Below are 19,114 nucleotides of genomic sequence, written 5' to 3' on the forward strand. Positions count from 1 at the left end.
GGGATTTAGCCCAAAGTTCTTTAAGTTTTAATTTACATTAACAATTTAAGTGTGCAGCTATTGCATAACTGCATTAGTAAACTGCAAAGAGAAGCAAACACTGCAGAAACCTTGGTTAAATAGAATAACAATTAAACGTGTCAGCGGTTCTCTTCGCTGCGAAAGGTGGGGCTCCCTCAAAATTCTAATTACCGTAAGTTTTCATTGTGATTTTAGCCACTATGGTATATCATTGATAACCTCTTCATATACACCACTATATTACCAGCATACATGCCCATTTCCTTTCACTAACCTCTATGTCGCTGATTTTTTTTTCCAGTCAAGAAGCCTTGACTTGTTATCCATTTCAGTTTGTTATAACCATAGTATCTTAAGAGTAAGCAACTCATTTAAGGAAGGGGGGCAACGGACTCAAAGTTGGAAATGACACTTTTAACAAAAATCACCTGCATGCTTCCTTTTATGAATACAAACGTCCATTTTTTATGTACATTACAGGCAGACTAGTGTAAAATGGTTGAGAACGTAACTTTTAAACTATGAATTCCTTAAATACATTTAGAACCCGGGTCTTCGTACCAATAAAAACTGTATGCTTGACATTATTTAGATCCAGCTTTATTTTCTGCAACTTTGCTCAAGGACTTAAACATTTGCTTTGATAGCCCCTCGTTCTGCACAGATGATAAACACAGAAGGAATCAATTTTCGAGTTGTGCAGCAGCCCGTTGGGGAACAAGAAGAGGCTTTCATTAATCTTGAATTCCTTGGTTCCCCTTTTCTTCCTTCTGTTTGCAAGAGTCACTTTGCAGTGTGGTTTTCAGGAGGGCACAGTCTTTTCACCTGAGCAATAACAGGGTACAATAATCTATATGAGGCATGTATAGATGCAGTCAAGAAATAATGAGCTTTTAAAGAGGGGAGGCCTGCTTTTTCTTTAATTTGCTTCTGCTGGCTTTGAATTGGTTTATTCCCAAGGCAGCTGGATCTGTCCAATGAAAATGTTCAAATCCCCCCCCCCCCAGCCTTAACAGATGAGAAAGATTAAATAAACTTCCTAGTAGCCAATTCCAACTCCTAACTTGTTTAAATTGAAGAAACTCAGAGGCTAGGCAACATATTATGAACCAACGCCTGGCTCAGAGCAAACGTGAACAAAAAGATATGAGAAAATGCTTGAACTTTTTCATCTGCCCTTTTCCAGCTCCACACACCTAGTGTTCAAAATGTGGCTGTGCATGTATTTTGGCCCCCACAGGCGGAAAAGACTGCTTGGGGAGTGATTTGGAGCAGATATGTGGTGGGTGGTGAAAGTGTTAAGCTCCGCTCTCTTCCACACTCAATATTATGGTCTGCATGTCACACCTTGACAACTCTGCTACCCGTCTTTGCCCGTCAGGCATTTTGTTCCTCTAACAGGAGGAATAACACCCCTCTCTATTCTTAAATAAATAAATAAATAAGTCCAGCCTCTGTTTCACAACAACAGTGGTCAGGTAAATAGCCGTTCAAAACGGAAATCTGATAACCGGCCCGGCCTCTATTTGAATCTGATCGTAAACCCACTTCCGGTTGCAGCGACACTCTGCCCCACACTTGGTGGAGTTGCATTTAGGGCAGGGGTAGAAGCAGCCCAAGCAGTTCTTCTCCAGGCAGTCACACAAATCCGCTTTGCTGGAAAGCAGCCGGCCGTGTTTGTCATATTTCTTTACAGGTCTGTAAAAGAGAAAACATGGAATCGCCATTGGTTTTCAGAGTACGAAGCAAATAAAAGTGGGAAAGCCGGCGGGGGCGCCTCCATACTTTCTCCTGATACTCCTGCAATATACAGTGTACCTCAGTTGTCGAAAGTAATCCGTTCCGGAAGACCATTCGACTTCCCAAACGTTCAACAACCGAGGCACAATGAGCAGTCTCCAAAGTCCGCCAACGTCAATGGAGAAAATTGAGAAAAGTTTGAAAACAGAAGCAATTACTTCCTGGTTTTTGGTGTTCGAAAACCAAAACATTCGGCTTCCGAGATGCTCGAAAACCGAGGTACTGCTGTACTGAAAAAACAGTTTTGATTCTCAGACCTTAACTTGAGGTCATATTATCTAAGTCCAACTTGGAAGGATGAGTTGGGGGTTGTTTTGGGAAGATGTTTGCTAAGAACTGCTGTGCCCTGGAAGATTTTCCACAGGTAACCTAGATGTTCATGCTAAGTTATGCAGTTAAGTGCTGTAGCCATATAGGAACAGCTGTCATTTGTGCAGTTAACAAAGGACCCTAAATATCAGAAATCTGATCAGTTGCACAACTTACCTAACAAATGGGCACACATATCAACAAACTAGGGTTCAGTGGAGTGTTCTGCAGGGGACAGCCAGGAACATTAGCCACAAAGACTGGCCAGCATGATTAATTACAATCCAAACTAACTAGAGATAGGGAATTGCATTCCTGTACTGTCTTGCAAACAGCATATTTAAAATAAATTAGAGGTGTCCTGGATTCTGATCTTGATGATCACTATCAATAAGCCTATCCTGCTTCCTTATCAGCAGAATTCACAACCACCATCAATTCTAGTTTTCGTGGGATTCAGACTATTTTTTGTCCTCCTCATGCAATTTATTAGTGTCTCTAAGAGTCAGTTCAAAGCCGCTATTTGCTTCTGATTCAGATGCAAAAACAGGGTACCATCAGCATATTGATGGCCCATTTCTCCAAATCCTGGACATTTTCCACGGAGTTTGTTATACTGTACTAAATAAATCATGTGAAGAAGAAGGGGAAGGAGAAAGTTTTGCTGCACTCAAGTACAGTGGTACCTTGGTAGTCGAATGGCTTGGTTCCCAAATAAATTGGCTCCCAGATGCTACAAACCCGGAAGTCAGAGTTTCTGTTTGCAAACGTTTTTCAGAAGCCGAATGTCCAACATGGCTTCCACAGCTTCCAACTGAGTGAGGCTCCTGCAGCACAATCAGAAGCTGCACCTTGGTTTTCAAACCATTTCGGGAGTAGAACCGACTCCTGGAATAAATTAAATTCGAGAACCAAGGTACCACTGTAGTCTCCATAAAGATGTAAGCTGTCCGTTACTATTTTACCATTATAACTGGAAAAATTCTAAACCAGTTGAGTGCAGTGACCCTAAGGATGGCATGATAACTTATGGCAGTTTCTTTTATGGACTTTTCTCTTGTTTTTTAAAGAGAATGCAGCCTCGGCAGATAGAAAAATCAGCTCTGCCCTCAGATGAGCAGGTAATATTTATGATCAACTGTGGTTCTACTCCAGATGAACACCTGCCTACTGGGGCTACTAAAAAGGATACAGTCTATGTTGGAGCATGGAGAACAAGAGAAGATGGATGTTACCATTGGGCCCCACTTCTGATTTTTCCCTTGTCTGCCTAATGAATGTTAATCAACTACCAATTCTGTGCCTTTTTACTCAGAAAGCAAATTCCAGAGAAACCGGTGGGGCTTAAAAGACAGTTTGCATCGTACTGCTGTCTTAAATTATGAACATCAGGACCCAGCCTTATGATCTTATGGTAATTATTATGATGGTCTGTAATTACTCCCAATTTAAAATATAGAATAAGATGCCGCATGTTACTTACTTCTTTGTATTGTTAAAACAATCCTGGTTTATCATCGACAGGCAAGCTTTCTTCTGCTGCTCTCGGGTTTCAGGGTTGAAGTCCGCTAGAAGCGGTCCCGGATTTTGAAATGCCAGGCATTTCAGCTGACGCTCTATTTGTTGCTAAGAGAAAATGAGCGGTTCTGAGTTACAGTGATAAAATACTCTAAATCAGGCAGTAGCACAGGGCGGACCCATTTCAAGCCAGACCCAAACTTAAAGGATTCTGGGGGTTGTTACATGATTTTGAACAGGGAAGGCATTCACATTCTTACCTTCCCCGTTTGAAGTTTGACACCCACACCTACATAGACCTGGCCGCTTCATTATCACTCACGCTTATTTATTTATTATCTATATTCTTAGTTGTCTCAGAATACAGATCCTCCAGATGATGCACAATAAGTTAAATAAAACCACATTTGAAATGTAACAATGATGATACGAGCTCACACTAAATGCCAGACCAACACAAAGCCATAAAGCAATGCCTATCCCAAAAACTCATTGTGCACATCAGGAAAGCCACAACAGAGGAGCCACCCCCAAAAAGGCCCTCTGTCTCCCTTGTAGCCAGTGCCTGCACTTCAGGATGAGGGGACAACAGAAGAGGTGCTCCAGCCATTCCCAGAACCTGTCTGCTTTGCTGAATCCACTTTATTGCTTCATGAATCGCAGTGGTGGATTGCTGGGTGCATGAAGGGAGGGAGGGAAGGATAGTCGACCATCACAATGCAGACGAGATCAGGATGGCAAAAGGCAGCCAACTGATTTCTGTTGCAATGCAGGAGAAAGGATTGGTTCAATCATCCATCACTCTCTTTCCCTCTCTTGCTCACCATTTCTGCATGCTCAAGGGGGAGGATTATTTTTACCATGATGGCATCAGCTGTAGGGCACATGCAATTTTATAAATTATGAATTATAAATTCCCCTCCTCTCATCTTGTCATAATTTAGCAGAGAGAGCAGATGGCAAACACAGGGGTGGGGAGATAGCCAATGCACAAAGGAGAAACTAGGTGCAATACCAGCCAACCTGTCCTGGCCAGACAGGCAGCTGCACTAACTGCTGCTGGAAATGGTGAACAAAATCATGATAAACCAACACTTATGGGTGTCAACAGTAAGTCATCATCAGAAACAAATCACGGTTTACAGTGAATGAACAAGCAATGTGCAGAAGCACCCGTACCCACTCTGCCTTGCAACAAACATTACGTGCAAACCACTAACTGGTAAGCCAAGAACAAACCTCTGAATCCATTTGTGGTTTACTGAGAGAGAAACAAACCTCAAATGCTCTTCACATATAACACTAAGGCAAGCCTTGTGGTTTGTTTGTCCCAGAGATGCTGATTGAGTAGAACACAGCAGCACACTCCTCATAGTTTTTTCCCCCTGATTATAGCTCACCATTACTTGTGAACCAGATCAAGCTTAAATGACAACAAAGAAAACACAGGGCAGCACCACTGAGCCTCTTGGGCTTGCCAATCAGAAGGTTGGCGGTTCAAATACCCGCAATGGGGTGAGCTTCCGTTGCTCAGTCCCAGCTCCTGACAACCTAGCAGTTTGAAAGCATGCCAAAAGGTGCAAGTAGGTACCACTCCAGTGGGAAGGTAAACAGTGTTTCAGTGCACTTCTCTGGATTTGGTGTTCTGTTGCACCAGAAGCAACTTAGTTATGCTGGCCACATGACCTGGAAGCTGTCTGCAGACAAAAACCGGCTCCCTTGGCCTGTAAAGCGAGATGAGTGCCGCAGCCCCAGTATGCAGCTGGACTTAACTGTCAGGGGTCCTTTACCTTTACCTTTATTAGCACTAGTAAGGAAGCTGCTAGGCAGGCATGATAGTTGAGTTGCTCACTTAGGCTAATTTTGTGATGTCTAAGAGACCCTCAGTTTGCCTAGGTGCCAAGACAACGACTCAAAATGTACAGGTGTCATGACCAAGGGCCCTGACACTTTATCTACAGGGGGAAAGGCCATGGATTCAGAGGATATCTCTGACTGGGAGGAAATGCATCTTCAGCCTGAAAAGGTCATATTACTTTCTTCAAACACCAAGGGCTTCAGCTCAGAAGCTACAGTAATAATAATATATTATTTATACCCCGTCCTGGAAATGCTTGAACTCTGCTACTCTCTGCTAGGTAGTTGCCTCCCTCCAAACTCTTACCGTCTTCTTTTTCCACTGATCCCCTTCGCCTGGCAACTCAAGAATCTGAAGGCAAGGAAAAGGCACAGAAAGAATCACTGATGCAAAAACAATAAAATAGGCAGAGGTGCTACAGCAAAGTACTGAAAAAAAATGAATAAACCAAAAGCCAACACATTAATAGCTAGGGAAAGTATTTCAGGGTGGCCGTTTTATTTTCAGAAGCAAGAAAGGGTTGAATTTTGATACATAATAAAATACAAGTAAGCTAGTAAATTTGTGCACAAATTCAAACGGGAGCTAAGAATGAGGTCGTGCTTTTATTTATTTATTTTTAAATATCTAAGTCAGTAGTTGACTACTGTATTAATTTAGTTGTTCGAAAAGGTGAGGGGGAAGGAGGGACAAGTCAAATGATTGAATTGCAGAAAAAAACAAGCATCTGTTCTAATAAAAGGCTTGCACAATGAAAGCGAAATGATAAGGAGCAACACTGAAGGAGAAAATGCCAAACACATGCAGTCTGCTGAATTAGATAGACTTATGCTTGATCAACTGTGCAATGATGTGCCTATGTGGCTAAAAATATATCACCTGCCTGTGTTTGACTAAATCGCTCTCGGGCTGTTACCTTTTCCTAATATCAGCTTAGAGCTGAACGCCTTAAATCCTTCCATGTGGAAACTGTTGTGACATGACATGACGAGTTGTTCGTCGTGGCTCACCATAAAGTCCCAGCAAGTTCCACCAGGGAACTGCTAACCTCCCTCTTCCAACATCTGTGGTTACATGGCCAAACCTGCCTAATCTGTGAGATGAATCACCATGGGCAAGCAGCTCTCCATGTAACAACAGCTGCCACATGGAAGGATTTAAAGCAGCCTTCACATGCTAAGCTGTACTGGATACATCCCTACCCTCTCTATCACACACAAACTTTTCAGAGCTGATTGAGGATGCAAAAGCTGATTGAGGATGCAGATGCTAAAGCATTAACCTATGTTGTATATTTGTAATATGTGACTGTTTTCTTTGTGTCTGGAACTTTATGTCAGGATCTGGGCCAGATCCTTATCTCCCCCTATCAAGTGCATTTGATAGGTGGGTGGGACCCCTCACCTGTCTGTCACGTGACATCACAATGCCATCAGGCACCTGTGTGGGTGGTCACCAGAAGATATCACTGATGCATGAAGTTTTGATACAGGTACAAGGATGTGGAAATGTTAAGGATAGTGGGAGAGGATATATTGATTAAACATTATCCTTCCTTCACTCACGCCAGTGAGTCATGTAGCAGAGCAGATTCCCTGCAATACAGCAGGAAGCTAGTTTGCAGATTCATTTGAATCTCTTTAGTTAAGCAATCCAATCTGGCTTGCCCAGATGCATTATTCCTGGTGTCCCCTTTTCCCCCCTCTTAAAAGAATAAAGACACAAGAGCCTTTCCTTAAAAGTAGCAATAAGTTTACTCACATTCAGCTCACAGTATGATCCCTGAAGGCAGGCTTTAGCTTATAATTACATAGCAAATTGCGAGTTAATCCCACATGGGGATTGAGCCCGTGTGCTGCTGGCTGAGAGCCAGCAGACAGCAAAATACAGTAAGAGAACAGCATCAGGAGAACAAAATAGAGAGCAGCATGGCATCAAGGGAAAGATGGCTGCGTGACTTGGCTCTTTTGTGGAGTCAGCCAGGGTCATGCCCATCTTTTTGGTCACATGCAGGGGGAGGACACTACAGACTAGGGGAACAGGAAGTTATTCTGGCTGGAGTAACACCTCCCTGCCTGTATCCACTCTAGGGAAACAAGGAAAGCTCCAATGGATTACATCCCACAAAGCATAGTTTTTTTAGGCAACCACATATAACTTCATGAGTAAGGCAGGAGAGGGTGGCAAAACACACTTGTAGGTCAAACTGGGATGCCTCACAGCTGGAGGTTTCCCACTGCTGTTTTTTTTTATTTTTTATAAATATTTATTAAGGTTTTTAGAAAGAAAATACAATAATAATAAACATTATTGCTTTGTTTTAACAAAGTTTCATAATATTCTTGAGCTTCCTCACGTCTCCCGCTCCCATTTACATCTTTAATAAATTTTGTCAAGCAAATTATCATCTTATTTCCAAATCTATAACCACATGCTTAAATACCGTAAAATAATTCTCCTACTAATTGTTTCTCTTAATCTCTCTTATCCTCAATTCTTAATCTATTTTAATGATGGCCAATTATTTATAACCAAGCATCCTTCTTAACATTCCACTAAGTCACAATATTTCTGCAGGTAGGTCTTGAATTTCTTCCAATCTTCTTCAATCCTTTCTTCTCCCAGGTCTCGGATTCTGCCAGTCATCTCCGCCAGTTGCATATAGTCCATCAGTTGCATCTGCCATTCTTCCAGTGTGGGTAGATCTTGAGTTTTCCAGTTCTTAGCGAGTAGTATCCTTGCTGCTGTTGTTGCGTACATGAAAAATGTTCTATCTTTCTTTAACACCTTCTGGTCGACAATGCCCAAAAGAAAGGCCTCTGGTTTCTTGGTAAAGGTATACTTAAACACCTTTTTCAACTCATTATATATCATTTCCCAGAAGGCCTTCACTTTAGGGCAAGTCCACCAGAGGTGGAAGAATGTTCCTTCATTTTCTTTACATTTCCAACATTTGTTATCAGACGAATGGTATATTTTGGCAAGTTTAACTGCTGTTTTAGATTGCTACTGCTATCCATGTGGTTTGCATTGCCACACCCTCATTGCTGACAACATTGATACACACATATGGATAGGTTCTTTTGACAAGCATTCGCTGTATTGCCAAAAAAAAAAGTCAGATGGGCCATTGCACCATGTAGCTGAGTATTTATTTCTGCTTCTCAGGGAAGCAGAATGGAAAACAACCACTGGTAGAAAACTGCTACAATATATAAGAAAGCAGATAAAGTAAAAGCAGCTAATACACCAATTCAGAGAAGAATAAACTAGCTATAACTCTATGTGTGTTGTGTGCAAAGGATAGCAGTCTGCCCAGTGACGGTACCTATGCACAATACAACCTATTATATGACCCCAACCAAACCATTTGCTGCATCACACATCCCTGACTAATCCACTTTTTGTCTAAGCAACAGCATATGTAAAACTGGATTCTATGCACATGTCAACATAAACACATGATGACGCTAGCCCACCCTAGAGCGGCTATATATTTTCACCCTAAGACAGAGAATGTTTTAGTTGCTGAATCAGTCCCTCCATAAATTTCTTGGTTTGGGTACTTGTGGAACTACAAAGTGACCCAGTTAAAACAACACTGTGGCAGAGTGGTTAGAGTTGTGGACTAGGGTGTGGAAAGCAGTGAAGTTGGGTGACCTTGGGTCAGTGGCAGTATCTCAGCCTAAGCTACCTCACAGGGCTGTTGGGAAGATAATGTGGGGACTGGGAGAACTACACATGCCATCTTGATTATCTCGGAATGGAGGTGGTATATAAATGTAATAGGCAAATAAACTCATGGTGTGAAGTATATTGTTTTGAAACTGATGATCTTGTGGTTGTGACATACTCCGAGGTCATTTACAGAGTTCTTACCCTTCCCTGTATCCTGCCACATCCTGGGGGGTCACAAAACAAACTTAACTGTGTACCTAAAGGCCCCACCTTAGTAAACAGAATTAAGTCTACAATAGATTAGCCAAATGGATTATTAACTGCTACCATATAGAGCCATAGAACTTTACCATAGTTTGGTTAAAAGGCTGAAGATCAGGACAGGGGGTGAGATACTGGAATCCCACTGTATCAAACCACACCAGCTGCGCTTAAATCTCCGAATTTGATTTATAAACGAATTATACACAACATGGTATTGAAGCCAACTTACAAAAAAAAAGTTTGTTCTGAGTTCTGAACTTGCTTCTAACTACTGACATAGGCAGTGAATGTTTCTTATGTGCTTCAGAAATAGTGTAGTCTAAAATTACCAGTCTTTTGTGCTGCTCTCATAGCAGATGAATAGCATTGAGCCTCACCAGGTAACTCCAACTGAAGGCCCCGAACATTTATAAATATTTGCCTGTAAAATGAACTGAGGCCTAAACTGCATCCGGACGTTGGCTGGGATGAAACGAAGGTCATCTCTGATGGTCCATTCAGGAAAGGAGGCAGGAAGGAACACTGGGGCCTTGGGGTGTAGCAAAAGGTCAAACAAACATTTCAGTTTTCTATCATTTGACCCCAACTCTTTGTGACAGCTACAATAGTTCAACTTCTGGTTCATACACAACAGCAAGCCAAAATGAGGGGGAAGTGAATCTTAAACATTCTGGCAAAGTCCTTCTGGTAGCACAGGAAGAGGAGGAGGGGGAGAGGCATGAACCCAAAGCTTTGCTTGGAGTTCTTCCAGCTCATGTACATAACACTAAAACTGTGAACCTGTCCCATGTGGAAGGAAGTGTTAGAATTCCTGCTCCATGATTGCAGTCATGGGATTTCTGTCTTTCACAGGAAGGTATATGCTTTGACTCCACAGGTGGGAAGTGACGGAGACAGGATGTTTGTGTTCCATGAAGTGGGACTATTGTCCTTTGTTTTTTCCCTCTTTGCTGTCTGATGCTAGAGAGAGAGGGAGCCATGTTGCAGTGCTCCATGTATGTTTATATGTAAATAAAGTAGATTAGCCAAAATGCTGAGTTGCTGAGGTCTGTCACACGAAATGTGCAAACTCTGTGGATCCCTAAGTGTGCCGGTGTTGGTTGACATTGGTCGCTGTGATGTTCGGGCAGAAGAAAGCTTTTGAAGCTCCCGAATGATCGACCAGGAGGGAGGGAACATGCCAGTCAGACATGTGTCTCTGCCAGGGTCCTACTCGAGTGTAGGCTGAGCTCCTGACAGGAAGAGGGGTGGTCAGTAGTGGTCAGTGGAGTACTGCTTACCTAACCTGACACCCGTATGGCTGTGGCTTTCTGGGAGGGGTGAGGCAGCAGCAAGGCTGCCTAAACATGTGAACCTGGTCATTGTAGCAACAAGGATGTACTAGCAGGCAAGCTGCATTGGCTCCAACACCATGCCAAATTCTACTGGAAACAGGAGAAGATATTGGTGGTATCCCAATTTCAAAGCAGCCTTCTCAGAGAGGTTCAACTGGCACCAGTGCTTTTTTCTGGGGGGACAGGGGTACACATACCCCTAAACATTTTGTGAATCTTTGTACTTTTGTCCATTTACTGTATTTATTTTTCCCAATTTGAACAATAAAATGGTCATTTTCTTGAGTCAAAATGAGAATACCCCTAAACATTTTTTTAGAAAAAAAGGACTACTTGGCACCATCTTCATGAAATTTCCAGCGCCAGGTGAAGAGTTATCTATTCTTTAATTAACACTTTATAATCTCAATCTCTCAGCCTTAAGCTGAGTTTTGAATTGTGCTTTAGGGTTTTTTTAAAAATTAATTTGTTATAGTTTTTTGTGTTTATACTGTTTTTAAATATTGTTTTTGCTTTGTGAGCCATCCGGAGAATTCCTGCTATGGGAAAACATTATTATTATTATTATTAATTATTCATATTAATCAAACTTATTAGTTGCCCCTTTTACAAAATGCAACTCAAATAAATGCAATAAATAATCAACAGCCTAGTACTTACTGTCCAAACCTGTGACACATTGTCTCTGAGCTATATATCCCCCTCCCATTAAGATGATGAAGAAAAGTACACATCACTTTATTGACAGCATAAAGTCTATCCTCCATTTCCTTTGTCCCATAAGGACCCTTGCCAGTAGAAAGATGGTTGAAAATATGGGCATCTTGCAGCACTTAGGAATATTGGAGCTGCTAAATAGCTAGGTTGAGGGGTCCAAACCCAAGAGAGATCTAGGCATGTTATACATTTGTATCAATACTAAGGTTCCAGACAGATTTCTAATGGGAGGAACCCCCTGGTTGGAAAATGTAAACTTTTATTTTATTGTTATTTACTAAATTTGTATACCACCATTCATCCTCAGGGCAGTTCACACACACACACAAAATACAATATAAAAACCACAGCGTGGATCAACTTAAAATCTCATTTTCTATACTGTCATTTAGAAAAGAAGACACCTTTTGAAAGATAGAAATAAATAACATGTGTGCACTCAGATATCCTACCTGTTGTTTTTGCTCTTTAGTGCAAGTGCTAATTGCTCCTACCAGCCCCACAGCCGCAGATTGTTCTCCTGCTGGACCATTTCCTTCTGAGGAACCTTCCATTGTCAAAGGTACGCAAAACCTAAAATGGCAGGTGTACAATGTATACAGGTGAAGCATGTGCCAGACTTTAGGCAGCTAAAGATTTTCAAAGATGGCAGCAACGAGACATTTTATAGGGCACATTAACCTAGATACAGAACCCTTTCTCTCCCATAGTAACTGAACCCAGATTTTTTATTATTCATTCTTTCTTACATTACTCCCCTGGCCGCCCCAAAAATCCCATGGATATAATTCATCTCCACATGTTAATTCCTGCAAGAGTACTTCTAAAGCTTCAGAAGGCACAACGAAAATGTTAAAAAACAACAACGGCAGATTAGGACAATTTGAGGGCTACTTAATCTAATAACATTATCAGCAAGAATGAAAAAACAGCCTCGTGGCACATTAAAAAAAGAAACCTAACAAATTTGTTACGACAGGAAACTACATCAGATGCATATGCCGTAATAATACATTTGTAAGCGTTTAACGTGTCACAAAGCTCTGCCAGCTGTGGGCAAACAAACTAACAGAATTATCAGAAAGCCAGTGACAAGTATACATTAGAAATACAGTGGTACCTCGGGTTAAGAACTTAATTCGTTCCGGAGGTCTGTTCTTAACCTGAAACTGTACTTAACCTGAAGCAACACTTTAGCTAATGGGGCCTCTTGCTGCTGCTGCGCCGCCGGAGCACGATTTCTGTTCACATCCTGAAGCAAAGTTCTTAACCCGAGGTACTATTTCTGGGTTAGAGGAGTCTGTAACTTGAAGCATCTGTAACCTGAAGCATCTGTAACCTGAGGTACCACTGTATATTAATAATAATAAGAAGAAGAATAATTATTTATTATTTGTACCCCGCCCATCTGGCTGGGTTTCCCCAGCCACTCTGGGCAGCTTCCAACAAAGATGAAAAATACACTAAAATGTCACGTATTAAAAACTTCCCTGAACAGGGCTGCCTTCAGATGTCTTCTGAATGTCAGGTAGTTGTTTATCGCTTTGACATCTGATGGGAGGGCGTTCCACAGGGCGGGCGCCACTACCGAGCTATCGAAGCCAGTACAGTGGTACCTCAGGTTAAGAACTTAATTCGTTCTGGAGGTCTGTTCTTAACCTGAAACTGTTCTTAACCTGAAGCACCACTTTAGCTAATGGGGCCTCCTGCTGCTTCCACGCCACCGGAGAACGACTTCTGTTCTCAACCTGAAGCAAAGTTCTTAACCCGAGGTACTATTTCTGGGTTAGCAGAGTCTGTAACCTGAAATGTCTGTAACCTGAAGCATCTGTAACCCAAGCTACCACTGTATACTACGAAGGTCTACAAATGTTCGCTTGGCTTTCTAGCCAAGCCACCAACAATCCTCAGTGCTAATTCCAGCCTCACCCACCACCTCTCTGGCCCGTGCAGAAGACGACTTCTGGAAGACACTAGGTTTTTGGGGTACTGCAATAAGGATAAGCTTTTGGTTTCTACTCCTGATGTGTAAGTCTGAGCCCGTCCTCCCTAATCCGAAGCCCTCCAATTATATTGGACTGCAACTCCCATCAGCCCCACCCAACATTGAGGACTCAGGAAGGAGGCGGAGCCCGGCCTGAATTGCACCAGAAATCTAGCTGAGATTAAAAAAAAGAATATGAGGAGATATGGCGGCTGCTTTTATTCTTAGCCAAATTAGCTGCAGGCGTGAGAGACTCTCTGAGGCTGCCTTGGGGGTCTCTCCCACCAAGCCCCCATCCCTTGAGGAGATCTAGATACTATATATATGCTAGATACTAATCTTCTCAAGGGGGTGGGGGGTTGGTGAGAGAGACCCCCAAGGAAGCCTCAGAGAGGCTCTCACACCTGCAGCTAATTTGGCTTAGAATAAAATAAAATATATATTTGGCTAAGAATATATTATAAAATATATATTTGGAGATTGCACACACAGGGTTTCTTTCAGGTCAAGTTTTGTAACAATCAGGAATGGAGGTCATGGAAATAAGCTGAATAAATCAGGAGCTGGAATCGGGCCAATGTGCTTTCCTGTCCCTGTTGCTCTGCGCCAAAACAGAAATCTTCCAGGATTTGTTAATGGCTGCTTCTCCTTGTGTGTATAAGCCCTTCTTCCTCTCATTCCACCCCACTTCATAGAACAATGTATCTGGCTTCTCCCTCCTCTTTATAGTCAGAAAGCTCAGTTAATTACAGGGACTTCTTCCATCCATTCTAACTATATATTTCCATTTCTTTTTGTATATAATTTTATTAAGTTGTCTGTTTCACAATTTAAAATACTCATTTTACATCCTTAAGATACCAGTTACTTCCTTTCTTCTCTTTCCATGGTTCCTTTTGCATATCATAAACCCCTTCATATTTTACAAAAAAACCTATTCCATTATTGCATCCATCCAAACTTGTTTACACTGTTGAATTTATCTTAAAGCTTCCAGCAGTTTCAGCCGTACACAATTATTTCCCATATATTCAATAAACCTTATTCAATCTTCTTTAAATGTATGTTCTTCCTGTTCTCTTATTCTGTGTATTAAGTCTGCGAGGTGTGCACGTTCTGTCAACTAAAGTTGTTGCCATTCTTCTTTAGTTGGGACCTCGCTTGTTTTGCATTTTGGGGTAATTACAGGGACTTTTTAATGGCGAAACAGCTTTAGACAGCTTTCCTTAAAGTTGACGATATTTCCAAAATATAAGATAAAAAACAAATAAAGTACAACCTACATACAACAACAGTGCTTTGTGTTGTGTAGGCTCCTATGGTAAACGTATTGGGCCCCGCCTGCTAACCTGCTCCCTAAAATATCACTGGTTTGCTCATTTCTATATCAATTACTTTGATAAAATACATATTTTGTTATGTGCAAATGGCTTTAGATACCTATTAGGTCCATAAATTACCATATAGCATATATTCAACACAAAAAACAGCAACAATTTGTTGTTGTCAAAGGACAGCTGGACATATAAAGGGCCCCATTACCTTCAGTAGCTTAGGGCCTCATCAAACCTAAATGTGGCTCTGAGCACGGCGTGTCATTTTAAGGGGTGAAACTTATTCCCCCCCAAAAAAAAATTCTTCAGTGAGGGATCTTTAAAATATGGGTGTGAAGAATTCAAACCTGCTGTTATTTTTGTGACTGGACAACATTTAGCTTAGTAAATCTAAGATTACCACAGAAACATAGAATTGCAGAATTGGAAAGGACCACGAGGTCCAACCCCACAATGCAGGAATCAGTATGGGGCTGGAACACATAGCCCTGAGATTAAGAGTCTCCTAAGAACTGCTTTCAGAAAAGCAAAGAATTTTAATTTTACCTTCTGAAAACGTCAGATAATATAGAATATGTAACTGCAAATACTTGGCCATGCTTTTTAACAACTTCTATGCAATTTCTCACACATTTTACTTATCAAGCAAAACTAAATTATATTAATTTAACCCAAATATGTTTTGAATTGGATTTGGATTTGATATCCCGCCTTTCACTCCCCTTCAGGAATCTCAAAGCGGCTAACATTCTCCTTTCCCTTCCTCCCCCACAACAAACACTCTGTGAGGTGAGTGGGGCTGAGAGACTTCGCGTTAGAACTTTTTAGCACCCTTCGCTTTTGGAAGCTGGAAGTTTAAAAAGTCAACACACCCAACTCTCACATTTCATTTACCTGCAAAAGTTTTATTTTTATCTGAAACTCATGTGCTTCCCTGTTGTATAATGCCTAAAAGGGAAACACCAAACTCCATTTGCAGTGATGAGGCCAAAAACACTGGCACCTAAGACAAAAAATCCAAATGGCGCTCTCAACTGTGGTAAAATATATATATATAAAACTAAGTAACTGACAATTTGCTGTTTTTAAATGGTACTCCAAATTCTGATATTTAAAGTTGACCACCACGCTCTTTCTCACTGTAGGGCCAATTCCAGAAGCAGTGGCATCACTGTGTTACTCTTTATCTTAAATATGAGTTCTGCTGTCTTTACATCTGCTATGTAGGCCACACATATAACACAGGCCCGCTGTGCCATCTCCCTTCATTGCAATGTTATTTCCATCAGTGGTCACTGAAAATGGTCACTGAAAAGTATTTCACAAAGTGTAAAAACTGAAATTGGAGGCTGTCTGACTGGTCACACCGAAAGGCCCTGTGTCGATTTGAAGTAAGAAACAGGACTTAAAAAAGCCAAACAAAATGATTTTTTTCCCTTAAAAACAAACAAACAAAAAACCTGTACAGCAACATGTAATATGTAGTTAAACTAATATGCCATTAGGTGTCAGTATCGTTCTATGAAGGTGCAAGGACAGTATCATGCCACCCGAGGAATGAAAAATATGTTTCTTTTTGACACAGACTATGAAGCATTCGTTTGAATTGCCATCCCACTTACAAATGAAATACCGGTACCTTGCAAGGTTTTCACACAGCTTTTAAGTTAGCATAAAAATTATTGCCAATGATTATTTTGACACATAGCACGCCATAAATCCCAATGCAAGCTTCAGAAAGAGCCACCATTTCTCTCATCCCAAATACCCACTTTAACACACAAATCCTTGCCTCCAGGGCCAGCCTTACCACTGGGGCAAGGCAATCGCCTCAGGCGTCAGTGAGGGTGCAGTAGCAGCAGCAGCCCCCTATGGCATTCCTCATGAGCCCCCTGGACAATTGCTCTCTCTTGGAAGATCAGAGCTCTGTATGCCACAAAACCTGGCATACATTTCCTAAAGTAGCCTGCACATTCCCATTTGCTCCATAACTGATAGCTGGGCCCCATAACCCTGAAGCAAGCATATCACGTACCCAGCTCTCCCCAGCCTGCCAGGTTGCTGAGCCTGCATAATCATGTCCCCACAGTGATAACTGCAAGGCTGGTCACACCTGGTCTGCCCCTGAGCTTAAGATAAGGATGGGATAGGAAATAACTGCCCTGTAGCCAATCGAAAGAATCCCTGACTTAAGCATGCTTTGTCTACGCAAGTTCTGAGTCAATAGTAAGGCAAGAAAGGAAGAAATTGGGCATGCACTTGCTAGGATAGTATAAATGCTTTGGGTTTTGTGCATTCGGGGACTGGCCTTTTGGAGAGATCCTGCCACACCTCTATGCTGCAGCACTGAATAAGCTCTTTTGACCTTCTGCCCGTTGTCTTTTATTGGTGACAAAAAGGCACCAAGGGAGGTCTTGCCTCCCATAACATAGCCATCCTATGCCTTCCAACTGCTGGTATGAGAGGCAGTGCACACTTCATGTTTGCAGCAATCCCTATCTGTCTTGTATCCATCTTGTCATTCCTTGGGAAATACAAGTAATTTGCAACTTAAGTGCATTTAACTTGTATACATTCAGCTTTACACACTTGGCATTAAAATAAATAGAAAGGGGGTGGGTTTTTGAGAAAATGATTACGGCAATCCCACCCACCATTGGACCCCATGGTTTTTTTACTAGATGCAATGGTGGCTTTGCACACAATCGCTGGAACCTAACCCCTGCATAATATGAGAGTTGCCTGCTCTGAGTTTTATGCATTTTCCTGCAAACTGACTTCAATCCAAATTGAGAAAAAGGATGGGTAATGGGCACACAGCTTCAGGTAAAATGGAGGGTGCTGTCCCATTGCCAGTGATGAAATAAGAATCAACTATACAGTCAGCTTCTGTACATGTAATGTGGTTGGAGAAATGACATCTTCATTGTCACATAAAATGCCCTGGGCCAGCTTTCCTTATTTCTCAAAAGTCTACCCAGCATATCCTCTGCTATGACTTATACACAGTTTGCATATTTTAACAGAAAAAGGATACTACTCATTTGGGTAATCAAGCATAAACAGTTCAAACTTATGAGGATTTCAGTATAATCTTAATGCTTCTCTTGGATAGTCATATGTCTGACTTCATGGAACATATGTCTCTCTTTAAAGGAGTCCATTATCTGAAAAGCTACCTGTATCATGGGGTGATCAGTGCTGGATTTACGTATAAGCTAAACAAGCTATAGCTTAGGGCCCCTCTCTTGGGGGCCCCCCAAAATGTCACTATTAATATACTTCTTCTTAATTGTATTTCAGTTCAACAATTACTCTGATAAAATACATATTTTGTTATGTGCAAATGGCTTTAGATACCCATCAGGTCCATAAATGACCATATAGCATATATTCAACACAAAAAACAGCAACCATGTGTTGTTGACAAAGGACAGCTGGACATATAAAGGGCCCCATTACCGTCAGTAGCTTAGGGCCTCATCAAACCTAAATCCGGACCTGGGAGTGATTCTGTAAAGTATCGCTGGGTGCGGCCCCTCAGGCAGGTGTTAATAATTAGTCCCCAAAGTGGGAGCAGGTGATGGGGCTGCCCTATAAATCTTGGAGCCAACCTGCGGGGGGGGGGGGGGGGAGGAGAGTACAGGCTGTAGATAAGACTGCTGTTTGATGTCTGTAACTGGTGCCAGAGAAGACTGCAGTAAAGCCTCGTAACCCGATCCCCTACCTTTGAGTTATTGGAAGCTTGGAGGGAGGACTTGGGAAGGTGACCCCCTCCTTGACAACCTGGTCCAAGTACAGATGAAACCATAAGGATGGAAAACAGGGCTCTTTTGTCGACATAGACAGTGAACTCTGCAGGCACACAAGGTGACTTGATCACAGGACTTCCTCATTAAGGTAAGATGTATTTCTGTCAAATTATCTAAAGGCAGCTATAAGGGACACGGGTGGCACTGTGGTCTAAATCAGAGCCTAGGGCTTGCTGATCAGAAGGGCGGTGGTTTGAATCCCCGTGACGGGCTGAGCTCCCATTCCTAGGTCCCAGCTCCTGCCAACCTAGCAGTTTGAAAGCACGTCAAAGTGCAAGTAGATAAATAGGTGCCGCTCTGGAGGGAAGGTAAACGGCGTTTCCATGCGCTGCTCTGGTTTGCCAGAAGCGGCCTAGTCACGCTGGCCACATAACCCGGAATCTGTCTGCGGACAAATGCCAGCTCCCTCAGCCTATAGAGCGAGATGACCACACAACTCCAGAGTCATCCGCAACTGGACCCAACGGTCAGGGGTACCTTTACCT

The 19,114-nt window shown here is 42.0% G+C and overlaps 1 protein-coding gene across 12 annotated transcripts; it reads right to left on the minus strand.

The window, feature by feature from the left end:
• Positions 1 to 605: 605 nt before the first annotated feature.
• On the minus strand, positions 606 to 18,720 carry ARL14EPL (ARF like GTPase 14 effector protein like). Of its 12 annotated transcripts, none has more exons than XM_081930794.1 (5): positions 16,853 to 17,316; positions 11,952 to 12,072; positions 5,813 to 5,857; positions 3,614 to 3,756; positions 606 to 1,719 (listed from the first exon to the last, which is right to left on the minus strand). In XM_081930794.1, the coding sequence occupies exons 1-5, from the start codon at positions 16,894 to 16,896 to the stop codon at positions 1,512 to 1,514; spliced, it is 561 nt and encodes a 186-aa protein (XP_081786920.1). In that variant the 5' UTR covers positions 16,897 to 17,316; the 3' UTR covers positions 606 to 1,511. The 12 variants fall into 12 exon arrangements, with proteins under 12 accessions (XP_081786920.1, XP_081786916.1, XP_081786926.1 ...); XM_081930790.1 differs by lacking the exon at positions 16,853 to 17,316 and adding an exon at positions 16,628 to 16,804; XM_081930800.1 differs by lacking the exon at positions 16,853 to 17,316 and adding an exon at positions 15,712 to 16,095.
• Between the last annotated feature and the right edge of the window lie 394 nt (positions 18,721 to 19,114).

The sequence above is a fragment of the Podarcis melisellensis genome (genome assembly GCF_964234715.1).
Source record: "Podarcis melisellensis genome assembly, chromosome: 11".
Lineage (NCBI taxonomy): Eukaryota > Metazoa > Chordata > Lepidosauria > Squamata > Lacertidae > Podarcis > Podarcis melisellensis.

What these genes read in the sequence shown, in the direction of transcription:
- ARL14EPL (XM_081930789.1), bottom strand. Translation starts at nt 18,660, where the DNA reads ATGTCGACAAAAGAGCCCTGTTTTCCATCCTTATGGTTTCATCTGTAC. An exon ending in AAGCTTCCAATAACTCAAAG is followed by an intron (nt 12,073 to 18,544) that starts GTAGGGGATCGG and finishes CTGCCATTTTAG; the next exon opens with GTTTTGCGTACCTTTGACAA. An exon ending in TGTTTTAACAATACAAAGAA is followed by an intron (nt 1,720 to 3,613) that starts GTAAGTAACATG and finishes TCTCTTTTACAG; the next exon opens with ACCTGTAAAGAAATATGACA.